General features: G+C 39.6%; 2 protein-coding genes across 2 annotated transcripts; both read right to left on the reverse strand.

The window, feature by feature from the left end:
- Positions 1 to 4,757: 4,757 nt before the first annotated feature.
- On the reverse strand, positions 4,758 to 5,605 carry LOC119777884 (gamma-crystallin M3-like). The gene is made up of 3 exons (XM_038276887.1): positions 5,493 to 5,605; positions 5,161 to 5,403; positions 4,758 to 5,080 (listed from the first exon to the last, which is right to left on the reverse strand). The coding sequence occupies exons 1-3, from the start codon at positions 5,520 to 5,522 to the stop codon at positions 4,805 to 4,807; spliced, it is 549 nt and encodes a 182-aa protein (XP_038132815.1). The 5' UTR covers positions 5,523 to 5,605; the 3' UTR covers positions 4,758 to 4,804.
- Positions 5,606 to 11,604: 5,999 nt separating this feature from the next.
- On the reverse strand, positions 11,605 to 12,425 carry LOC119777885 (gamma-crystallin M3-like). The gene is made up of 3 exons (XM_038276888.1): positions 12,314 to 12,425; positions 11,971 to 12,213; positions 11,605 to 11,889 (listed from the first exon to the last, which is right to left on the reverse strand). The coding sequence occupies exons 1-3, from the start codon at positions 12,341 to 12,343 to the stop codon at positions 11,614 to 11,616; spliced, it is 549 nt and encodes a 182-aa protein (XP_038132816.1). The 5' UTR covers positions 12,344 to 12,425; the 3' UTR covers positions 11,605 to 11,613.
- Positions 12,426 to 19,659: the final 7,234 nt, after the last annotated feature.

Consider the following 19,659-nt stretch of genomic DNA (forward strand, 5'->3'; position numbering starts at 1 on the left):
GGTGCCTGCAGTTTGGATTATTTAGATGAAAAACACCTACCAGCCGCTGCGGTGAACCGCGAGGAGGCGACCCGGACAGAGGCTGCTGTTGAATGGGATTCCTACTGACAGCGCTCTGCTGGTATGTGGGGGTCTGAGCGGCTCCGACAGAAATAATATTAGAAGGCAGGATGGTAATCTGGATGAACTGACTGCAATGATTAAGTTTTCAGGTGGATTTTCTCACTTAAAATATATTAAAACTACTTTATTCCCACTGATCACAGCAAATATAGCTGCAAGGCAGAGAAAGGATAGAGTAGCTCCGCCCAACACGCGTCAGACACACTTTTGCACCGCGCAGCCAGAGCAGCAAAGCTGCTTCAGCCGCGCGTCAGAACTAACTGGTACAAGCAGCAAAAATGAAGCAGCAGACGCGATTTTGCTGCTCTGGCTGCGTATGGTGTGAACATCGTATAAAGTTCAAATATTTCATATATACTGCAAGATGAGAGCTTTGATTTACCCTACTTTTCCAAACCACTGACAAAATTGAAGATCTGGGAGTCGCTACACTGCCCAACATTATACCATCTAAATCACCAACATAATTCCATTATGTTTGACATTTTTCATACACACCCACCATCAGTCACTTGCTCAGAAGAACATATTACTTCATTGGATTTACCATAATTGCAGTCAATGACAGAGACCCAATATACCCCATAACAACTTCTTACTGAGGAACTAATCATTACTTAAGTACTACCTGACTCTTTTACACTATTTATGTGTACCCTTATGTATGTGTTTCATCATCATCTTCATCATCATCAACCTCAACTTTATTTATAAAGCACTTTAACAACAGTCAACGCAGAAACAAAGTACTGCACATCAAAAATTTCCATGTAACTAGGCAGTAGTCCCATAATAGGTCTGGGATAGGTGTTCCCCAGGAAGTATTGGTTAACTACGCATTAATTAATATAATTAATAATAATAATAATAATACAGTGGGGCAAAAAAGTATCTAGTCAGCCACCAATAGTGCAAGTTCTCCCACTCAAAAAGATGAGAGAGGCCGGTAATTTGGTCAATAACAAAAGTTCATCTCAATACTTTGTTATATACCCTTTGTTGGCAATGACAGAGATCAAACGTTTTCTGTAAGTCTTCACAAGGTTTTCACACACTGTTGCTGGTATTTTGGCCCATTCCTCCATGCAGATCTCCTCTAGAGCAGTGATGTTCTGGGGCTGTCGCTGGGCAACACAGACTTTCAACTCCCTCCAAAGATTTTCTATGGGGTTGAGATCTGGAGACTGGCTAGGCCACTCCAGGAACTTGAAATGCTTCTTACGAAGCCACTCCTTCGTTACCCGGGCGATGTGTTTGGGATCATTGTCATGCTGAAAGACCCAGCCACGTTTCATCTTCAATGCCCTTGCTGATGGAAGGAGGTTTTCACTCAAAATTTGACGATACATGGCCCCATTCATTCTTTCCTTCACACGGATCAGTCGTCCTGGTCCCTTAGCAGAAAAACAGCCCCAAAGCATGATGTTTCCACCCCCATGCTTCACTGTAGGTATGGTGTTCTTTGGATGCAACTCAGCATTCTCTCTCCTCCAAACACCACGAGTAGAGTTTTTACCAAAAAGCTCTATTTTGGTTTCATCTGACCATATGATATTCTCCCAGTCATCGTCTGGATCATCCAAATGCTCTCTAGCAAACTTGAGACGGGCCTTGACATGTACTGGCTTAAGCAGGGGGACACGTCTGGCACTGCAGGATTTGAGTCCCTGGCGGCGTAGTGTGTTACTGATGGTAGCCTTTGTTACTTTGGTCCCAGCTCTCTGCAGGTCATTCACTAGGTCCCCCCGTGTGGTTCTGGGATTTTTACTCACAGTTCTTGTGATCATTTTGACCCCACGGGGTGAGATCTTGCGTGGAGCCCCAGATCGAGGAAGATTATCAGTGGTCTTGTATGTTTTCCATTTTCTAATAATTGATCCCACAGTTGATTTCTTCACACCAAGCTGTTTACCTATTGCAGATTCAGACTTCCCAGCCTGGTGCAGGTCTATAATTTTGTTTCGGGTGTCCTTTGACAGCTCTCTAGTTTTGGCCATGGTGGAGTTTAGAGTGTGACTGTTTGAGGTTGTGGACAGGTGTCTTTTATACTGATACCGGGTTCAAACAGGTGCCATTAATGAAGGTAAAGAGTGGAGGACAGAGGAGCCTCTTACAGAAGAAGTTACAGGTCTGTGAGAGCCAGAAATCTTGCTTGTTTGTAACTGACCAAATACTTATTTCCACCATATTTTGCAAATAAATTCTTTAAAAATCAGACAATGTGATTTTCTGGATTTTTTTTTCTCATTTTGTCTCTCATAGGTTTATCTATGATGAAAATTACCGGCCTCTCTCATCTTTTTGAGTGGGAGAACTTGCACTATTGGTGGCTGACTAAGTACTTTTTTGCCCCCCTGTATATTAATTTTTTTAATTGATATTTTGATTATAGCTACTTCAAAAGCCTATGTTTAATATTCCTTTATTGATCTAATAATCTAATTTGGTGCAGGAAATGAGGTGGAATACTTTCATGAGTAAACTGGCTGGAACTGGATGTCTAAGGCTTAGATGAAGATAATAATCTCAAAAGAGTCCAAACACATTTGAGATATTTACCACTTATGTTACTTAACTTTCTAGGCATGAATCAAACATACTTAGAGTTATCCCAAGTATCTTATTTTTAATAGAATTAGTCTTATTTATAAAGAATCCCATAAACTGATTACCGCTAAGAGCTGGTAGAATTGACGGTTCAACAGACTTCTGGCTCTGTGGAAGCTCGCCAGCTATTTTAAAAAGACATCTAGGGTTATTCCTATTTTCTTCTATTAATGAGACATAATACACAGCTTTTGTATATTAATAAGGATTCCTGTAGAGTGGGGACATTTTTTCTTCAGTTTACTGGCATTATGCTTCAAATTTCTCAGCTTTAATTTAAACCAGGGAGCTAGCTTTCTATCAAAAAAGTTCTTATTTTTAAAAAGGGGCTACACTGTATGAAGTGAGCTTGCCCAAAGTCATTTCTGGAGACTTTAGAAGATTCTTTACTACAGCACAGCTAATTCTTGTTATTGTATTATGTAACATCCAGGTTAAAACCTTAAGTACAGCCATCCTTTAGAAATTCCTAGTCTAAAGCAAAGTACAGAGAGGAGGTACCGCTTCAACAAAATCATCAATTTGTGGAGGAGAATAAATTGAATGGCTGCCCTCTGTAGTATTGTTACAGATAAAGGGGAATAAAAAAAAAGGGTCAAGATTTTTCAATTGTAATCATGTATTTTCTCATACTGATCTGCTCAGGTGAAACATTCTTTTTGGGGAGGAGAACTAGCTTAAATTATGAAAAGGTTACTAGAAAACCATCAGATGAGTTGAGGAGTTGACAAAAAAAAACATAGGTCAGTACAAGGTCCAAAGTATGAAGATGAGAATGCATGGGGCTGTGGACATTTTAAACAAAGCAAATCTAGTCCAAGATAGCACTAAATGCTGCGTTTAAGCGATCATCTTCTACGTTGGCATGAATGTTGAAATTCTTATCTGATTTTATACCAAATCGGATAGGAAGTCTAAAAATTAAGAATAAGAACATTTAAGAGTTAGGGCCAGGTGAATGATACAAAGATGAAACAGAAGAGGTTTTGGTGGTGTAGACTTAATTCCGAATGGACCCGGATGACTGAGAACCTTCACCAGCATGTAGAATTAATGTTTGTTAATGTTGTGTTGTGCAATTCCTTCTCATTCAGAATTTCTGGGCATGCCAACATTCAAATAGCTAAACAGAGTTGCCTCATTTATGCTACATAATTATTTTGCTGCAGCAGGATTTCTGTAAGAACAAAGTAAATACATCTGATTATCACAAATTAGGCAAATAATTAATGAACTCTTTGAAGAGAGAGATATTGTGTTTATTAAACCAGATTTAATTGTTTGAACTTTTCCTCAACTGGAATCATGTTAATTTTCCTTTAGGAATATCGCCATGGGCAAAATGCTAGCTGTGTTTACATGTGCAAAATTTACATAGACACTGAATCATGACGTGTCTATACATTTGTCAAATTGTTGATCAGATTAAATAATTTAAGCATACGTGGAACTGTCTAATTTTCAAGAGACCCTTTCTGGAGAATCTGAGTTTTTTGTAACCACATCTGTGCTTTTCCGCTCATCCTCAACTTTAACTACTCTTTGAGCCTGCTCCTTACATTTCTGTTCTTAGGCTCTTCATGTATGTCATATAATGTGCTTTTCATTTCACTATGGACTTTCGTTGCATCATGTTTCTATTTTTTTTATGGTCGTTTTAATTCGGTTTAGGGCTCAGCTGTACCTTATGCTAATTGCTACTGCGGTAGAGGTCAGAATGGCATGTCCATCCACACATTACATTTGGAGCCGCCTCCTCCACCAAAGAGGACCAGCAGCCAGTGAGTTAAGGTTAGTAAAGAGAAAAATGTCATGCGGGTGTTGCACATATGCGTAGAGGAGATTATTTAATCCAAATATCCAAATGGATGTGTACATGGATGCCAATCGGAATGACGCCAATCATAAAAAATATTCTTTCTGATCAGACCAAATCAGATCACAATTATTTCTTTATGTGTATCACAGCCTTATTCATTTTTATATAATCTGATATCAGTTAATAATTTCAGGACAAAGACACATACTTAGTTATTGACACATGCTTTATTTGTTTCTTTTTTTTTAAACATGTTTAGATCATGTCCATGATCCTTCTCATGCTCCTGAACCTCATGCCTCTATATCCCATCTCCCTGAAGCTCCTGTACTGTCCAGGCCTCATGTACATCATCCTTCCTCTGAAGTAGGGCTGCTCGTACATCATCCAGTGACCGTCCATCACGTGGCAGGACATGCAGTCGGACATGCGGTAGCGATCCATGATGTCTTCACAGTCATCCATCATCTCATACATCTGACCACCGAAGTTCTCCCTCTCATAGATCCTCATTCTGTAGGACCCCCTGTACTGTTTGGGGGGAGAAAAAACAATTAATGTAACATTTCAGAGCTAGACAAGTATATTCAAAGCTTTGTCTTTAGACCTACCAGGGGGATTTGACAGCAAGACCTAATTCCACCACTCATGCCCATCATGCTCATATGGTCACCAAATTCTCCCCTTCTGACGAAATACTGGTTTCCCATGAAGTTGGGACGGTCGTAGATCATAAAGAATCCATACTCAACCCTGAAGGAGTGGCACCTGCTTAGGTAGGAGGAAAGGTCGGCACAGTCACCACTGCTCTCATAAGAACGACCCTGAAAGTTCTTGTCCTCATAGAAGATGATCTGTTAAACAAGAGACATAGATGTTGCAACACGAAAAGTCATACTTGTATGCTTTAATGACGCCCTTCATGTGTGAAATTGGAGCTTACCCTGCCCCTGCTCATGTCAGACATCGCCATGGTTGTTGGTGATATGCTACCCTTCCTTAATGCTGCTGCTCTCCTACGTTGTTTAACCCTTGTTTTTATACCTGATCATAGCCAACAAAGTCAGAGGGCCCCCATTGTTTAAATCCCTGACCAAGCAACATGATAAAGAGCCCTTTACCCACATGTATGTGCTGCAGTGTCACACATGACCGGGTCCTTGAAGACTAGAAATACATCCTTTGTCAACTTAAACAAAACCTGTTTTCACCAGTCCTAACATTGGCCTCCCGGTTAAAGTGAACGCTGTTAAAAAGAAGAATTTGTACATTTATGGCAGATAAATTTCCAAAGTCAGCAGTCTGCTAGGAATATGTAGCCTCGTGAGACCATCCTGATCTCGCGAGCTTTCAAGGTTTCACTCGCTAATCAGTCTGGAGACTCTCCGTTAAAGAAAATTTGGAGCCGTTCACCAAACGAACGTCCAATCAGCGTTGGCTTTGAGGCGGGTTGAGGTGTGACACAACGAGAAGCGCGACAGTTCAGTCTAAAGAATATGGCGGCTTCAGCCGATGAAACTAGCGTTAGCATGGCTATCGAGCAAGTTTTATCGAGAGTATTTCTTCACTGAAATAAGAGCAAAACACTGCTCTGGAGGCTTTTCTCAGAGGAAAAGATGTTTTTGCTCTTCTCCCGACTATTTGGCCCGTCTATCACCAACATTGGCCAATCAGCTAACCAGTATTTTCGCCCCTTCCCAAAATTACTTCAACGGAAGGTTTCCAGATGGATATGCGGAGCAAATCCATCTGGCGGAGTCAGGTTAAGGAATATGACCATGGTCATGACAATTCTTAATAAGTCTAACCCCACTTTTCTCCTCAACACAAAATACCAAGCTTGCATCTCAAGTCTCAACAATACAGGTTTCTAATGAAAGAAAAACCCACAAGATACATGGAAATAAGTTGAATCTGAAAAAAGTAATAATACATAAAAAACTCAAGAACACAACAAAAAAATAAAGGCACACATCCCTTTTATACCATGCTTCTACAAATTTAAAGGAATGCAATAACAAAAAAGAAACTGTCCAGAACAAAAATTATGATACCTTAACTGAATATTTTATTGCACAACCTTATTGCAAATGATTCCTGTAGCTGTCAATGAGACCCCTACACCTCTCAGCAGGTGTTTTGGCCCACTCCTCATTGGTAAACGGCTCTAGTTGGATGGACAACTGGATTTGGGTCAGGGCTCAGAGAAGGTAAAGTAAGGCCATTCAAGTTTTTATATAACACAATTCCGTACAAAGACAATTCGAAGTGCTTTACATGTATTAAGCAGTATATTAGAAGGGTAATAAAAGCAGAAGAAAGCAATTAAAGCTAATGAGATTAATAGGTAAAAGATCGAATGCACAATCTTCAATTCAATTCAGTTTTTTTATATAGCACAAATTTACAACACATGTCATCCAGGCACTTTACAGTTCACCAGATCATCCAGGTAAATTGATTGAAAGTTTTATTATCTAAGGAAAACCAGTTGATTGCATCGACTCATTGACAAGAGTGCAATCCACTAAGCATGCTTGTAGCGACAGTTGAGAGAGGAAAAACTCCCTTTTAACAGGAGGAAACCTCCAGCAGAACCAGGCTCAGTGTGAGCGGCCATCTGCTGAGGCCGACTGGGGTTCAAGGAGACAGAAGCAGAGATAAAAAAGGCAACTGTAAAAGGCGGCCCCGTCCAGGAAACACAGCCAGGCAGACGAGGTCTGAGCCAACTCAATCTTAAACTAATCACATGTCAGACAAATGAATATTTAACTTGGACTTAAAGGAACTTCAACTATCAGAACTTTATTAGTCATCTGGAATTTTATTCCAGATAGGAGGTGCATAGGAATTAAATTCTGTTTCTCTATGTTTGGTTGTAGCTCTGGGTGTACAAGGTAGGCTTGAAATTGACGACCTGAGTGGTGTTGGTGTTGATACGCTGACAACAAATTTGTTATGTATTTAGGTCCATTGAGTGATTTATACTAACTTTTAAAGTATATTCTACACACAGGCAGTGTAATTCAATTCAGTTCAGTTTATATAATGCCAATTCACATCACATGTCATCTCAAGGCACTTTACAGAGACAATGGAACCAGATGATATAGTCAGTTTGGAAATTCAGAACTGGTCTGATGTGTTATATATTTTTAGTTCTAGTGAGTCATGAGAATAGGAGAATCAGTTGCAGCTGTATCATGGACTTTTTAGGCCAACTTATGACGAATTGTTGCAGTGATCCTTTCTGCTAAAGACAAATACATAATGTCAGGCTCAGAAAAGTACGACACAGTATTTAATCATTTATTTTTCTAATAGTGATTTCTCTAATAGTCTAATAGTTAGGATCGGGCAAACAGATCAGAATGGGGACAGGCAGGCTCAGAGGTCCAGAGGCAGAACAGGTCAGGATGAGGCAATCAGTAATACAGGTATGCTAGAGAATTATCAACACAGGCTTGAATAATCTGGCACTGATGACTGGTTGGAAGGCTGGTTAAATAGTGAGCTGAAGCAGGTGGATCAGATGAGTGGAAAGGAGAACTGGGTGGAGATGAAATGAATAATCAGACCAGACATTAGCTCCAAGATCATGACGAAATGACAGAGATTTTCTACCTCTTGCTTGGACATTAGTCCTTTAACCCAAAAAATGTTCTTCATGTGATAAAAGGCTGACGTAGTAACTGCTCTTATGTGTCTCTGACGGTTCAGGTCAGAGTCCATCATCACACAAAGATTTCAGCCATAATCAGCAGTAGCTGAAGCTGTGAGCTAATTCTGAATCTCTCCTCCTTTGGTCTGAAGTTTATTACTTCAGTTTGGTTACCATTCAGTTGAAGAAAATTATGGCGCATCCACATATTCATCTGCTCTATGACAGACACTACTGACACATAAAAGTCCCAGTTCTTCAAGGAAGATTTAAACCAGTAAAGCGCTATATCAGAGAGACAGACCAGATGCTCTAATAAAATCAATTGATTAAAAACACAATCGCTGCACTGAGGTAAAATATTAAGAGCACTGTGATTGTTCCATAATCTGGATTTATATGGATGTCACTGAAAACCTTAATAATGGCTGTCTCAGTACTCTTGTTGATAGACATCAAAGCAGTTGATAATTGTTACGAAGCCATTTAACAGTCTTTTTCAATAAAGGTGCTGTTAATAGGAAAGTTTAAGATGTCCAAATGCCTCCATAAAACATATATTCATGTTTTAAACCAAATTAGACTCTAAAACAGGTAAAACCTTCTTAATAAAACCCATGGGTAAACATCAAAACAGCAGGCAGAAGAGCATAGCTTCTGAAAAATATTTTCTATACTTTTGCTGTATATTTTAAAGAATTTGGGCATTTAAACAAAGTTAGTTCTAATCTGTGACAACATTGGCACTGAAGTGGCTGGTGACATACGCAGTGCTTAAGCTAATCTGTAGACAAAGAAGAAGGGGGAAAAAACAGAAATGAAAACCATAATCAAAAAAATTATGAAATTATATTATGGCACAGCATCAAATTTATGTTTTAGAACCAAAGTTTATCTTGAAGAATCTGGAATGTAATCAAATAAAGTTTTGAGATTGGATTATGTTCAATGCAATCCACAATGCAAATCCAAGATTTTAATAAAACTTTATTTGGCAAAAGAATGTCTAAAATAATTGATTTGCTGCCCCTCATGTCTGCTAGGAAATCCTAAACAAAAGGGAGATAATGAAAGTGAAATATTAAAGGTAAAACTTCCAGCATGCTAACTGCCAGAAAAAAACGTCAAAACTAATGTTCAAAACCAAAGTCAAAAAGTCAAAACAGTTCAAATCAAGCCACATCAATTGTGCTGAAACACTGCGTATGTACATGACACACTTTAACTTACACACAACTCTATGCAGTGCCAACAGGGATGATAGGCCGGTGCCTATCTCTGGCATTTGATGGGCGTAAGGCGGGGTACACCCTGGACAAGTTGCATGTCTGTTGCAGAGTAATGACAAAAGTATTATGTCCGTTAAAAAAGTTATCTATGTTAGAAAAACAGTATCTTCTAAACTTAGATTAGCTTCCATCTTTAACTTCAAAGAATCTACAGCTGTGCATTTGCAACTGACACATATTTAGAGGACATTAAAATTTCTGTTTAGGGGAATTTATGAAAAATATAGGTAAGGATCCCAGTTTGCAAGATTTTTATAACATGTTGTTGTTTTATTTTTTGGTTGTTTTTTGCTGGCGGCTCAGTGGTGCAGTGGGTAGCACTACTGCCTTGGGGCAAGAAGGTTCCAGGTTCAATTCCTGCACCGCAGTCTTTCTGCATGGAGTTCGATGTTCTCCCTGAGCATGCAGGGTCCTCTCCGAGTACTCTGGCTCTCTGTCCGGAGAAGCAGAATTCCTTGTCAGTAGGCTATTAGGCAGCATTGTTGCTCTTTAAGCTACAGGTAAAGGCTAGGTGGAGGCTCTGGTTGCTGTTCTAAGAGGTGTAGGCTGGTTTCTGCACAGAGCTCCTCTTAGTTATAGAGAATGATGTCACTGCTGGTGGCAACATACTGTATGGCATTTGTTTACACTGAATTTATTCACAGTTATCACAGTTTGGTGAGAATAGTATGTACAGAGTGTTTCATGTGAAACAGTTCATATTAGTAATACATCGTACAATGTGATCTCACTTAATAGGAGATGGAAGAATGATAACACTATTTCTAGAGGGGCATTATCACAGTAAAGGTATTAAGGTAAGACACAGGCGCTGTGTGAGATTGACTGTCAGAGAGGCAGCTTTGCAGCATTTGCACAAGAAGAAACTATAGAAAGAAAAAGTTACCCATCAGAGATCAATGGACTGAGCTGTTCTAAAGTGAGCATAACTACACAGTAGAAATAAATGGGTCAAGGCACCCAAACAAGGTACTGGACATCCATGTATTGTTTACTCTGAACACTCATTATTTACCACATTTGTTCCTCAATAACTTGACATACAGCAGTTAAGGCAACATGAAAGAGACATTTCATGCATGTAAATATGCTGTAGATAGAGCTGCTGTATCAACAAATAAACAAAAAGGCAGGTACTGTATGTTACATCAAAATCTCGCTTTGCCTCATTCGGTTTTCAAAACAAATCAGTCTCAGTCGCTCTCGCGTCATCTTATGCTGCATTCACTGCAGTCCGATACTGGAAATTAGCAGTCGTAATTCTCAAATGATCCATAATTTATAAGCCTCGCCACCCCTACCGCCAACTGGGGTGGCAGCAGGCGTGGCAAGGCTGTCATTTAGGGTGGCATTTGCCACCCCAGTGGGAAATTACTTTATTAAAAAACATGCAATTTATGTTATCTCTCTTCCTGGATATTTATTGTTAAGCCTTTTAATGTATCAGTGATGGAGCACCTTTCTAATCAGATAGGTTACTTATAATGCTTTGCACTAGAGCCATATTCACCCCATCACGCTGTCAAACATACACAAGCTCATACACTGATCAGAAGACATTTTGGGGTTAAGTGCTTTACCCAGACACACATCTACATGTGATGTTAGGAAGCTGGAACCGGACCAGTGGGTAGAAGCTGTTATACTCCATGCAGAAAGAGGATGAAAAAAGACCTTTTTGCTGTTAAAATTCAGTAGCAAGATTTTTTGTTTAAAATCAGTATTAGTATATTAACCAGCATTTTTGTTATCCGTTGTATACTTTGTACAATTTATCTTTATTGATGGGACAATATTTAGTCTTTTTTAGCATTTAACAAAGACATTATGAATGGATCATCTTGCTTTGCACAGTCACTAGATATTATTCACATAGACTCGTTTCTTTAACTTATCATAAATGTTTACTTTAGATGTTGAAAATGAGAATGTTGATTTTAAGCTTAATTAAGTAGTTCTGTTTATATACCAGGTGGGGATTACCTTCTAGATTTATTAAAAAACAATACAAAGCTCCAAACATTATTTGTTTATCATTAGATAATTTCCTTAAAAGTAGGACAAAGACACATTTTTAGATTTTGTTTAGTATTTATTTGTTTTTGTCAAACTTTCTAGATCATGTCCGTGATCCTCCTCATGCTCATGAACCTCATGCCTCCGTATCCCATCTCCCTGAAGCTCCTGTACTCTCCGGGCCTCATGTACATCATCCTTCCTCTGAAGTAGGGCTGCTCGTACATCATCCAGTGTCCGTCCATCACGTGGCAGGACATGCAGTCGGACATGTGGTAGCGATCCATGATGTTTTCACAGTCATCCATCATCTCATGCATCTGACCACCAAAGTTCTCTCTCTCATAGATCCTCATCCTGTAGGATCCCCTGTACTGTTGGAGGAAAAACAAATATAATGTTGTATGACTGGCCAACAATCATAATAATTATTAAAGCTCTCTCTTTATACCTACCAAGGGGATCATACGGCATGACCTAATGCAGTCAGACATTCCCATCATGCTCATGTGGTCGCCAAATTCTCCCCTTCTAACGAAATACTGGTTTCCCATGTAGTTGGGGCGGTCGTAGACCATGAAGAATCCATACTCCACCCTGAAGGAGTGGCACCTGCTCAAGTAGGAGGACAGGTCGGCACAGTCACCAGTGGTCTCATAGGAGCGACCCTGGAAGTTCCTGTCCTCATAGAAGATGATCTGTTAAATGAGAGGCATTGTGGCTGTGAGTTCAAAAAGAAAAATTTTCTCTAAAATGCATTATTTAATATATTCACACTTCTGGATTTGTGCAGCTTACCCTGCCCTTGCTCATGTCAGACATGGCCATTGTTTTAGGTCAAATGCTGCCCTTTCTGTTGCAAACACTGGACTGCTGTCTTGTCCGGTTCAGCCTTTGCTTTTATACCTGACCATACCCTACAGAGAAAGCGGGCCCCCATTGTTTAAATCCCTGAGCCAGCAGAAGGGTATAGAACCTATTAGCCCTCTTTACGGCTTCCTGTAATAACATGGCTGGGCCCTCAAAGACTTCAGAAATACATCCTGGCAGCTTAAAGTGTTTTTTTTTTCTTAACCAAGTCCTTTGCCTCCCTGTCAGAGTGAAATTAATCAAAATAAGGCATATGAGAGTCTAGCAATCCTGCTGCTCATGACTGATGGATTACAAAAGTCAATTGTCTATTTCAATATAGGAAAGGAAATTGATAAATCTAAAAATATTAAGTAAATTGCTTAGGTGGAGGTTAGAACCCCTTTTATCAATAATGGTTCACCCACTAGAACTATTTTGGGAAAGGTAGGGATGGTTTTCACAATATCTGGCTTGTACTAAACATCCATGACAAAAACTAGTATAAAGGCAATTCTGCTGTCCATGGAAGCTGAGAAAACCTTGGATAATGCAATATAAAGGTAGCATATCTTTGGGTTTTTAAAAAAAAGTTTGGGCTCAAAGATAATTTTTAAAAATAGATCCAGCTGCTTTACACTAATATATCCCCAAGCTGAAATATTAACAATGGCTTTTTTCTCAGTTCCCTTCGAAGGGGAACATACCAGGGGTATCCCCTGTTCCTTTATTTATTTAAGCATGGAGTTGAGAACTTTGGCTATGGCACAATACTAGCCTTTCAAAATTTCCCTTCTTTCCTTGTTGGGCCCTTGGCTGGTCCCCTACAATTCCTTTTTAAACATCTTTTTACATTGTCCTGTCTGGCAATCTGGCAATAAGAATAACTGTCTTGATGTCAAAAAAGAGCCCAACAGATTTTACTTTCACAAGTGGAGCAGTATGGCTTTAGCGATAGTGTTCCGCTTGATTTATGCATATAAATAGCTTTATTATAATTCATGCAGGGTGTATTACAGGTTATATGGACACTGCAATGGGAAAGTAGAAAAGGAAAAACAGGAAGAAGGAGAAAAGATAAAAGAAAGAGGAAATGAAAGGGAGACAATGATAAAAAAATCTAAAATATTCTTTATGTCATGATTTGTGGACATTAAGAACTAAAGATCTAATGATGCACGCTCAAGAGAAGGCCAGTGGCTGCAAGTTTGAGGGGATTCGGCTGCCGTCCGCCTGGCTTTTGACTGGGAAGGGCTATTTTAATTGGCTGCTACTGTAGTTTGTAGTTCTACCATCACACTGTATCAGGATATCAAAATGGTGATTTAGATAACTGTATAGCTTTATTTGTAGGTCAATTGATTTTGTTCCTCTTTGGACATATCCCTAATTTCCATATTTAGATTAATCGATGCATTTGGTGTTTTCCCTGGTTATAAGATAAATTTAGGAAAATCAGCTATATTTATTTTCTAAACCTGGTACAGACCATGATAAATTCACTGGTGGGATTACCATAGTAACCAAGTCAGACAAAGAGCCAACCATATGTAAAAAAAAACTGAAATGACAATAAAAGAATCCACACTAGACTAAGTCTGACTTACATACTTAACCAGTTTAAAAAAGCTCACAGGACAAAGCCATCACTCCGATGATCTAACCCTGTTTTTAGTCTCATAAACTGGTTTCATATATTTAGGGGTAAAAATAGTTTTATTTTATCAGCTTGTTTCCATGAAAGTGTAGTCCTTTTACAGAGAGGGTTTTTCAATGTATGTGGATGGATGTATATATCTTTGATTGCCGGTACCTCGCTTAGATTAAAAATGCCTGTTCCGGTTAAATGTCTTTACTTTTTTCAAACAGTTCAATTACTTTGTGACTTCGTCTGTGAAAAGTGCTATACAAATAAAGTTTACTTACTTTACTTACTTTTTGTTTTCTCAACACACTCTTTTTCAGACCTTAAGGGAATACCACCACTGTTCCCATGTTGTTACATGTATGCTGCTTTTGCAGTTTCTACCTTAGTCAGTTAAATAACCTGCTGCTGTCATTTTCCACATCTCTGATGTTGCTGCTATTTTCAAATATCCATTACTGTAAAAATGTCCATAGCTGGATACTGGTTATTTATTCTCTCGTTGCACAGTTGATATATTGTTAAAGCACTTTACAGGATTTCATAGTTTATCTTTTAACTTTTCACTATTATGTTATTCTTATACATTTTCTAAGGTCCACATTTGTATAAACATTTTTTTTCTGTAAACTCTTTGCTGCTTTAAACACCAGAATTTCCACATTGTGTGACAATTAATGGATTTTCTATTCTTTTCTATTGTATTCTATTTTAATTTGTGGCTATGACCTTAGGGCATATGGATTATTAAAGAACGGTGAGCTGGGTCCTTCAGAATATGCTTTTTGTGTTTCTTCATTGGTTCCTATGCCACCAGACCAGAATAGAATTTAAAATCATCCTTCTCATAGAGCCTTAAATGGCCAAGCTCCATCCTATATGAGAGATCTGTTATGGTTCTTCACATTTGTTGTGGCTCTGAGTTTTCAGTTTTCTGTTATCAGTTGTTTTGTTTTTATTTTCCATGATATTCTAGCATCCTTTAGTTACTCTCTGTTGCCCCCTTGTGATTGTTTTCTTTCCCCTTTGATTCCCTCTTGCCAGTTCCACCCACACCTGCTCCTTATTCAGCTCATTAGTCCATCATTTGTTCTGTTCTTCTTAAATACCCCACCTCTGCAGTCACTCAGTGCTGGTTCCTTCTCATAGCTTTATTTGTCTACTCAGCTCGTCTCTCCCCGGCTCCTCAGGCTCGTTTTCCCCTGATGTCTCCATGGTTTTGGTTTGTTTAATACTTTAAGTTGGAGTTCTGGATTTCTGCCTCTGCTACCTATGGTCTGCAATTAAACCTCTCAGAACTCATCTCTGCTTCACTCGTCTCTGCATCCGCATCTCACCACCCATTGGCTGACAAGATCTGATTGTTCCTTATGTTCCTAACAGAGCACTTCGCTCTCAATCTGCAGGTTTCTACAATTTCTAAATTTCTAAAAGTAGAATGGGAGGCAGATCTTTTAGTTATCAGGCTCCTCTCCTGTGGAACCAACTACCAGTTTTAGTCCGTGAGGCAGACACCCTGTCTACTTTTAAGGCTAGGCTTAAAACTTTCCTTTTTGATAAAGCTTATAGTTAGAGTGGCTCAGGTTATCCTGAGCTATCTCTATAGTTATGCTGCTATAGGCTTAGACTGCTGGAGGACATAGGGACTCCCTTTTTCATCATTCTGCTTCATTCTATCTCTATTCTCCCACTCTGCAGAATCTGTTAGTTTAGTCCTGTTTTTCAGTGTAGTCCTGTTTCTCTGACTGTGACTGGCTGGATGTGCTCTCTTCATCCTCTGGCATGGGAGCTGGCTCGGAGCTCGTCTGCCTGGCTGTGTGTTTCCTGGAAGGGGCCGCCTGTGGAGCTGGTTGACATTTGCCTTTTTATCTCTGCAACTTTCTGTATGTCTGCTTCTGTCTCCTTGAACGCCAGTTCGCTTCAGCAGATGGCCGCTCACAGTGAGTCTGGTTCTGCTGTAAGTTTCTTCATGTTGAAAGGCAGTTTTTCCTCTCAAATGTCGCCACAAGCATGTTTAGTGAGTTGATGCAATCAACTGGTTTTCCATAAATAGAAAACTTTGAATCAATTTGACTGTATGATCTGGTTGAATTGTAAAGTGCCTTGAGATGACATGTGTTGTGAATTGGGGATAAAAAAAAGAAACATGAGTAAAAAAAAGCTCTAAATTTGAGGAAATTGTGGTAAACAACAGCATTGTCACTGTAAAAATATTTATGCTAAATGTTTACATTTTGAGCACCACATTTTCTTGTGTTCAATGTGTCTAGTTGCAACATAACAGGCAGCAATAAATGATGTGATTCCCCAAAAATGTAATGTCTAGCAGGCATTTTCTATAACCTATGTTATAGATAACTTGAAAATGTTTAGCCCTTTAATGATGATCAAGTCCCAAATAGTCTGTTTGTGCATTTGCTGTTTAATTAATATGGTTACTCAAGCGAAAAGGTTTAAGAGTTTTCATAGTTTCATTAGACTTCTGTCTTTAGGATTGTCAATACTAAAGACAGAATTATTACTTCTGAAGTAACAATAATTAGATAGGTCTCAGCTAACTCAGACAGCTTCATCATAGGTAGCCATGTTTGTTGTGACTGTGGCCAGAATTTGACCCTCTAAAAAAACACCTCTCCTCATTTGCATAATGAGGCAGAAATGCATACAGAAATGTAAATACTCTTGGGATCTGGAGGCTTTGTCCACTTTCTCCACCAGAGGGCGCACGAGATCTCCTGGGGGCATGAGCTGACTGCAACACCTGTCTTCCATCTGCTCATCAGGAGGCTACATTTAAGGAGGAGGAGGCTAACACTTCCCTGCCAGAGTGTTTGCCAGTAATGGTAGAGCTAGACCTGAGCCAAACAACCTAATCTGAATCTCTGACTTTTAAACCTGCCTGCCCTGTTTCTCTCTGCCTCACAGAGTCCAGGCTGAAGATCTGAAATCCTGGAGAGTGATCTCTGTCTGAAATCTGCCTGCCTGCACTCAGTGAAATCCTGGAGAGTTTCTCTGTCTGGAATCTGCCTGCCTGCACTCAGTTAAGCCTCTGCCCTCAGCCCTCTGCCTGCCGACTAGCCTCTGGACCCTCAAGGTTCCCCCCCTCTGCAGCTCCGTTCCACCCATGAGCAGGTATATACTAACCTGACAACAGCCAGATGCATGTCTCACTCCGCCTAGCTCCACTCACATACATCTGGGAACCCGCCATAGGAATTGCCTTTACTGAAGGCTGGGCCTTATCAAAACTCCTTGCGTATGATTGGATAAGCCACTTGTCTGTCATCTTTATTGACGTGCTATTTCAACCACTCACACCGAAGCTAACCCGTGATGCTGTGAGAGGAGGAGCCATTTGGTAGATCAAGCTCTTGCCAAATCCGGTCGGGAGAAGGGCGAAAACATCGTTTCCACCAACAAAAGCCTTCAAAGCCGTTCTCTGATGTTCTTTTAATGAAACAATATCAGATAGATTGGACAACACAGAAGAACTAGCAGCATCAAAGCTAACGCTTGCTTCCTCAATGCGAGCCGCCATTGTTGTTGGAATCTCACGGTCGCTTCTCCACTCCAGGACACACCCGCCCTGCGTCCTGATTGGACAGACCATAAATTTGGTTGGGGAGATAACTTTCAATGAGCGGGTTCCCAGATGTATGTGAGTGGAGCTGGGCGGAGCGAGACATGCATCTGGCTGTTGTCAGGTTAGGTATATACTCCTACATCTGATAACCTGCAGTAACCTGGATCAAACATTAACCTCTCTGTCCCCCTCAGTGGTGATCCCCTCGGGACCAGTCTGCCCAACTAAGGACCAGTTTACATTCCTTTGTACATTTTTGTAAATAAACCTTTGAACTTTTTCTCTGCATGTGGGTTAGACGCCTTGAACCCTACATGACAAATACGACAGGCAGAAATAAAGGCATGGAAGAAATAAATAGGGTAAAAAAATACAAAGGAAGAATAAAACAGAAATTTTTTTTATAACATGCACAAAAATAAATCCCTAAAAAATAAGTAATAAATAAAAAACGTTGAAGATTATAAAGGACAATAAATAAATAAGGTAATTATTACAAAAGAGAAAAAACAAAGAAGCTAATGGAAAGAGATATATACATTTATCTCTCACTGTTTAATTTAATTTCTATCTACATTTATTTGTTTATTTAATTTTTAGGGGGGAATTAATTGTATGCTTATTTTCATATCAAGATAGGACTCAATGAGATGACTGGAGTCTGTGTGCTATTGCTTGGTTGGAAAGAAAACCTGCAGCCACACGGCCCTTTCTGGAACTACTTTGACACCCCTGCTCTAACAGGTTCCCAGATCCCTGGAACATCAGACATTTCAGTCCAGAAGGGAAGTTATAGAAAAAGCCGACACCATTAAGAACTTTCAAGCTCCCAGGCCTCTGCTAGCGGACACAAACCTGGGATAAAGAAGCTTGCTAAGTACTCAGCAAAACAGAGAAATTTGTTGTTGTTCCCAAGGAGACAAGATGTTAAAAGGACTACATAGTCCCAGTATTCATACTTTGGAAATGAGCTTAGCTTCCACACTTATAGAAAGTCCCATCCCCTAAACATCAAACCTGTAAAAGAAAACCAAAAGCAAGGCAGTGGCAGAGACGACATTTTTCAGATTGATAAAGGAGGAGGAGGAGAAGAAAATGCTTTTACTCTGAAGTGGGGATCGAATAATGATTTAAGTTAATGCTGATTGAGCTTACCAATTGCCTTATGATTAATTGGTAGCTGCCATTTTCTTACAACCCTAACCTGTTCTCTGCTATCAACGGGATCTTTTTATCTTTCCCAACTTCAGAGGGTAAAAAATACTGCTGCATCTCTTATAACAGGTACATGAAATTTTGACCATATTTCCCCTATTTAGGCTTCCTTATACTGGTTGCCAGTGCATTTCAGGATTCGTTTTAAAGTTGTTTTATTTCTTTTTAAAGCTCTTAACGACTTTGCTCCTACCTAACTGTGTGAGCAGTTACATTCTTACACACCCTGCCGTTCCCTCAGGTCAGCTGATCAGTTGCTTCTGCAGGCGCCAAGGACAAAGTGCAAGCTCAGAGGGGACAATTCCTTTTTCTGTGGCAGCTCCCAAGCTATGGAATTACTTTCCTTTCTGCATAAGACAGGCCTCTTCACTCGCTGTTTTTTAATTTTCATCTTAAGACAAATTTTTTTCTTTGGCTTTTGGCCCAATCTGAGAGGTTTCACTTTGTTTTATTGTGTCTGTAGAGTAGCAGCCATTCACAATGGCCCCTCCAACTTCCAGCCACTGGCCTTCTCCTGGGCGTGCATATTTTTTTACTCTGACTCAACCCTATCGCTGAATCACAGGGTCTGACCAGGAGATGGCGCTTCTCTTTAGATCTTAATGTCCACAAATCCTGACAGAAAGAATATTTTAATACAAAGATTCATGTTTAAAAAGGAGTTGTAGGGGACCATTCAAGGACCAGCCGTTGACCAGCCAAGGACCCATCAAGGAAAGTGGGGAAATTTTTAATGACTACTACTGTATATTAATATTTACTTCATATTTTTTATTAATTATTGCATTTTATTTTCTGAAGGTATACAGCATTTTGGTCATGTTGGTGCATAAAATGCTTCATAAATAAAGT

This window comes from Cyprinodon tularosa, unplaced genomic scaffold, assembly GCF_016077235.1.
Source record: "Cyprinodon tularosa strain WSP-4 unplaced genomic scaffold, ASM1607723v1 ctg1289, whole genome shotgun sequence".
In the NCBI taxonomy this organism is placed as follows: Eukaryota; Metazoa; Chordata; class Actinopteri; order Cyprinodontiformes; family Cyprinodontidae; genus Cyprinodon; species Cyprinodon tularosa.